This window comes from Rhinopithecus bieti, unplaced genomic scaffold (assembly GCF_001698545.2).
Source record: "Rhinopithecus bieti isolate Rb0 unplaced genomic scaffold, ASM169854v2 scaffold_8674, whole genome shotgun sequence".
Taxonomy (NCBI): Eukaryota; Metazoa; Chordata; class Mammalia; order Primates; family Cercopithecidae; genus Rhinopithecus; species Rhinopithecus bieti.
Window position 1 is genome coordinate 1055303 of NW_016805883.1, and position 5706 is coordinate 1061008.

The window sequence follows — 5706 nt, forward strand, 5'->3', positions numbered from 1 at the left end:
AGATGGATGCTAAGATGACAGGCAAATATACAATGAGCTTTCAGGATCTGTGCAACTGACCCCCAGTCAACAGTATATAGCTAATAGCAAGCCAATAATTGATGGAAGGCTGGGTATGGTGGCTCATGTCTGTAGTCCAGCACTTTGGGAGGCTGAGACAAGAGGATCGCTTGAGCCCAGGAGTTCAGGACCAGCTTGGGCAACATAGTGAGACTCCTGTCTCTAGAAAATTAGCCAGGTGTGGTGGCATGTGCCATAAGTCCCAGCTACTTGGGAGGCTGAGGCAGGGGCTGTTTGAGCCTGGAAGGTTGAGGCTACAGTGAGCTGTGTTGTCATGACTCTGACTGCACTCCAGCTTAGGCAAGAGAATGAGGCCCTGTCTCTCTCTTAAAAAAAAAAAAAAAGATGAATTCCCACTTGCCAATAATACTGAGAATACAGGGTGATTTTAGGCTTAAGCTAAATTCTAACTCCTTTCCCCACAACTGTTAACAGTTAAGCCTTTTCTGCAAAGTCAAGGATGCTAATAAGCATCCCTGAAATGCTTATAAGAGAACTGTAAGAGGTTTTGGGTTTTATCACACAAGTTCCAAGGTGGAGGAGCAGTGACAGTGAGAGATAAGACAAGGTGAACAAGTTTAAAACCAAAAGCAGTGGACATTTATTCCTTAATTTTTGTGCAAGAGTGTAAAGATGCATTTGAAAGAACCTGATGGCTAGAGCATCAGCCATGGCTTTCAGGTTGGCCTAGTTTACAATCAGGAAAAGAAGGGAAAAAAAGATAACTTGCCTAGTTCACATGATTGATGTTTCTGGCAAACACAGTCGTTTACAAGTTTCAAGCTATATTTTACTAGAGTCAAGGGAAGACTTCAAAAAGCCACATACAGTACAATTTAAAATTGGATGAACATCCTGCAAATGTTAGTGCAAAGTAATTATGTAGACTCTCCAAACAAGATTGTGCTCTTGTTTCCCAGGTTTGGTCAATGTTGCTCTTTTATGATTACAATCACAGAGGCTTAACTTACCAAATAGCAATGCCTCTGTGTTTTATGTCCTGTGTACCAAGGGAATGTCACAAGGTTTTGATGAAACGCAGCTTAGTTTCATTAATAAAGCAAATTTCTTATTGAATTTAACAATCAGGTTCCTGGAATGCTGCATGTGTTAAGTTTCATGGAAATGCTCTTAAGCTTATGCCTCTATCTTGTTCAATAAAATCACTCTTAAGATATCCTTTTTACTATGTAACTGGAATTGTTTCATGATCTTGAAATGCAACCAGTATAAATGAACATTTCAGAAGTGGGAGAAAATCCACCACTAATCTCAACTAGACAAACTTTTAAAATCAAAAGCCTATTCACACAAAATTATATGTAATGACTGTAGTAATCAGTTTATTACACAGATTAATCATTCTTGAACGTACAAGCTCCAGAGGAGCAACTGGGTCTTTAAATATACACAAGTATTTCCATCAAATGAATTTTCACCCTTACATCCAAATAGACCTAAGCGGTTAAAACATAAGAAAATAAGAGCTATTAGCTATGTATTAACTGAGAAACCACATACAAACCAAAGAATATGGAAGAGAGAAAGAAGGGATGAAAGGCCAAAGGTTGAAGGGGTAGGGAAATGTAAAAGAGTTGGGAACAAAGCCCATCACACTTGATGTACTAATAGCTCCAATCCATTTAAATGTTGACCAGTTAAACTTAGACCTTGAAATGCAGGATGTGGGTAGAGTTTAATCTGGTTGGTCATAACTTTCGCCTAAGACGTAGCTCCTTCGGAATAAAATGAATACAGACACAGCTTCATGTTCTTCACCTTGCTTTTCATAACTGTTTTGAGTTTAAATGGATTCCACTTAAAAATAATCTCCTACAGGTGAGTGGAGCCTTTTCTTTCCCATCCAAGCTCACACCATACCCACCACCCCCCTCACACCTTGCTGTTATCCAAATTTAAGTCAGTAAGAAAAGCTTTTAGTCTCACACCTAGGTAATGCCTGTAGAACTGGCTTGTCACACACACACTTCTCTGCTAGGAGGCAATGTTGGTACAGAAGTACAGTATTTCTAGTTTGTTGTTCCAAGTATGTACAACACGCAGCACTGCTGTATCAGGTAAACATGTGCACAGGGGAAGATGAGGCGTGGGCTCATAGAAAGCAGTCAAATGGAAATCAAAAGGACTTTCTCTTTCAGAGTTCCCCTATCTTTATTTGTAGAGGTTATCCAATAATTTCTTTAATTACATCGCATACTTCTGAGTCCATTCCCGAGCTATTCTGTTGTACCTGTACACACAAAGAGAAGCTTGGCTTAACACAGGTGTGGAGTCAGTAAGCAACAGATTCCATTCATTATCCCATCAAGTAACGTGAAGAGAGTAACTCATAGGACATTCAAGGAAAGGCCCCTTTCTATCCCAAATTTCTGATAAGCATTAATTCAATGATAATGGGAAGGAGCTGTAAAATGTGAAAGTCTCCTTTAATTGCTACTTATAGAGGGTTCTGATTAAATTTTAGTATTTGTTGGCATATATCTTATTCTATACTTGATTGGCCTATTTCTACAGAAGACATCAACTCAATTTATTTATTTAAAGTACTTGAAACTACATGATTCTACATTATATAGTTATTGAACTCATATACTAATAATGATTAAACTGACATAAGGCTGGGTGCAGTGGCTCAGACCTGTAATCCCAGCACTTTGGGAGGCTGAGTCGGGTGGATCACTTGAGCCCAGGAGTTTGAGACCAGTCTGGGCAACATGATAAAACCCTGTCTCTACAAAAAATACAAAAATTAGCAGTGTGTGGTGGCGCATGCCTGTAGTCCAAGCTACTCAGGAGGCTGAGGTGGGAAGATCGTTTGAACTCAGGAGGCAGAGGTTGAAGTGAGCTGATACTGCAACACTGTACTACAGCCTGGGTGACAGAGTGAGGCTCTGTCTCAAAAAAAAAAGGGGGGGGGAACCCCAACTTTCCTTTCATATCAATAAAATTGGTTCTGGTAGAACTTATTTCAACAATTCGGTTGACAAAATGAATGGGTTTATTGCTTCAGAAGAATGTTTGAATAAAGTAAGCAGAGCAAATGGTTCTATAATTCTATTAAAAAAGGGATGCTAGGCCAGGTGCGGTGGCTCACGCCTGTTAATCCCAGCACTTTGGGAGGCTGAGGCGGGCGGATTACCTGAGGTCAAGAGTTTGAGACGGGCCTGGCCAACATGGTGAAATCCGGTCTCTACTAAAAATACAAAAAAAATTAGCTGGGCGTGGTGGTGTTCACCTGTAATCCCAGCTACTCGGGAGGCTGAGGCAGCAGAATCATTTGAACTTGGGAGGTGGAGGCTGCAGTGAGCCAAGATCGTGACATTGCACTCCAGACTGGGTGACACAGCAAGACTTCAGCTCAAAAAAAAAAAAAAAAAAAAAAAAAAGCTAGAAAAAAAAGAAAGAAAGATAAGGTCAGGTGTGGTAGCTCATGCCTGTAATCCTGGCACCTTGGGAGGCCAAGGCAGGAAGACTGCTTGAGGTCAGGAGTTCAAGACCAGCCTGGGCAACACATCAAGACCTAATCTCTATTAAATTTTAAAAAAGAAAAAAAGGGATGCTGAGCCTGGGCAACATAGGGATACTCCATTGATACAGAAAATTTAAAAATTAGCTGGTGACTGGGTGTGGTGGCTCACGCCTGTAATCCCAGCACTTTGGGAGACTGGGGTGGCTGGATAACTTGAGGTCAGGAGTTCCAGACTAGCCTGGCCAACATGGCAAAATCCTGTCTCTACTGAAAACACAAAATTTAGCCAAGAATGGTGGTGTGCGCCTGTAATCCCAGCTACTCAGGAGGCACGAGAATCACTTGAGCCTGGGAGGCAAAGGTTGCAGGAAGCCAAGAATGCACCACTGCACTCCACCTGGGCAATGGAGAAAGACTCGGTCTCAAAAAAAAAAAAAAAATTAGCTGGATGTGATGGCATGTGCCTGTGGTCCCAACTGCTTGGGAAGCTCAGATTGGAGGACTACTTGAGCCTGGGAGGTTGAGGTTACAGTGAGCTGTTGATTGTGTCACTGCATTCCAGTCTGGGCAACAGAGCAAGACCCTGACTCAAAAACAAAGTGGGGTGGGGATGGGTATGCTGGCCTCTCATGGTGGCTCATGCCTATAACAACAGCACTTTGGGAGGCTGAGGTGGGAGGACTGCTTGAGGCCAGGAATTAGAGACCAGCCTGTGCAACATAGTGAGATCCTGTCTCTACAAACAAATAAAACAAATTAGCCAGGTGTAATGGCATGTACTAGCAGTCCTAACTACTGGGGAGGCTGGGGTGGGAGGATCACTTGAGCCCATGAGTTTGACACTGCAGTGAGCCACGATTGTGCCACTGTACTCCAGTCTGGGCAGAAGAGCAAGACCCTGTCTCTGAAAAAAAAAAAAGTGGGGTGTTAGAGGGTGGGGGCAGTGCGGTTTAGGAAAGTTCTGTTCAACAGTGTTCAACATTACTCCATGCTGACTTGGGAAATGACTTCCGGTAAGCATTCAGGCCCACAATTCTAAATATTGGACAAAACAGTTCACTAATCAAAAAAATTTGTGAATAAATTCACAAAAAGGAAAAAGCAAGAACCAACTGTTAGACTACCCCATTCCCAGTGTTACCTCCATTAAAAACAAAAAAAGTATCTATGCCTCTCTAATCCAGTAGAATTCAAGTAATTCTTAAATCCTTTCTATTTTAATTTTTTTTTTTTTTTTTTTTTTTGTAATGGGAATCTTGCTCTGTCGCCCAGGCAGGAGTGCAGTGGCGCAATTTCAGCTCACTGCAACCTCCACGTCCTGAGTTTAAGCAATTCTCCTACCTCAGCCTCCCAAGTAGCTGGGATTACAGGTGCCCGCCATCACGCCTGGCTAATTTTTGTAGTTTTAGTAGAGATAGGGTTTCAGCCTGGTGGCCAGGCTGGTCTCAAACCCCTGACCTTGTGATCCGCCCACCCTGGCCTCCCAAAGTGCCGGGGTTACAGGCATGAGCCACCACGCCCGGCCCTAAAAAAAAAACTATCTACCCTCTCCTGTCTACTTCCTCTTATAACTTCACTGAATAGTACATAAAACAACAGATGTTATTAGTGCTAGGCATAGTGGTATATGCTTATCATCCTAGCTACTCCAGAGGCTGAGGTAGGAGGACTACTTGAGCCCACGAGTTTGAGACCAACCTAGGCAACATAGCAAGACTCCATCTCAAAAGAAAAAAAGAAAAGAATAAATGCTACTAGAACACTTTTAGCTACTATCTCTTTTGATATCTTGACCACTGTTCAGTAATTCATAGTACAATTCTAAAACACCCAAATTCTACAATCAAGTTTTGTTTTTAAAAGAAATTTGGAGCCGGGCGCGGTGGCTCAAGCCTGTAATCCCAGCACTTTGGGAGGCCGAGACGGGCAGATCACGAGGTCAGGAGATCGAGACCATCCTGGCTAATACGGTGAAACCCCGTCTCTACTAAAAAAATACAAAAAACTAGCCGGGCGCGGTGGCGGGCGCCTGTAGTCCCAGCTACTCCGGAGGCTGAGGCAGGAGAATGGCGGGAACCCGGGAGGCGGAGCTTGCAGTGAACTGAGATCCGGCCACTGCACTCCAGCCTGGGCGACAGAGCGAGACTCCGTCTCAA

At 43.0% G+C, this 5706-nt stretch overlaps 1 protein-coding gene across 4 annotated transcripts in view; it reads right to left on the minus strand.

Annotated features, from left to right (window-relative positions):
- Positions 1 to 640: 640 nt before the first annotated feature.
- Positions 641 to 5706, minus strand: part of UBE2D2 (ubiquitin conjugating enzyme E2 D2) — a 66583-nt gene continuing 61517 nt past the window's right edge. For 2 of the 4 annotated variants that reach the window (XM_017873926.1, XM_017873927.1), the window contains exon 7: positions 641 to 2311. In XM_017873926.1, the coding sequence (XP_017729415.1) occupies positions 2266 to 2311 (46 nt within the window). In that variant the 3' untranslated portion in view covers positions 641 to 2265. The remainder of the gene's footprint in view (positions 2312 to 5706) is intronic. The other 2 variants (XM_017873924.1, XM_017873925.1) reach the window with 1 other exon arrangement.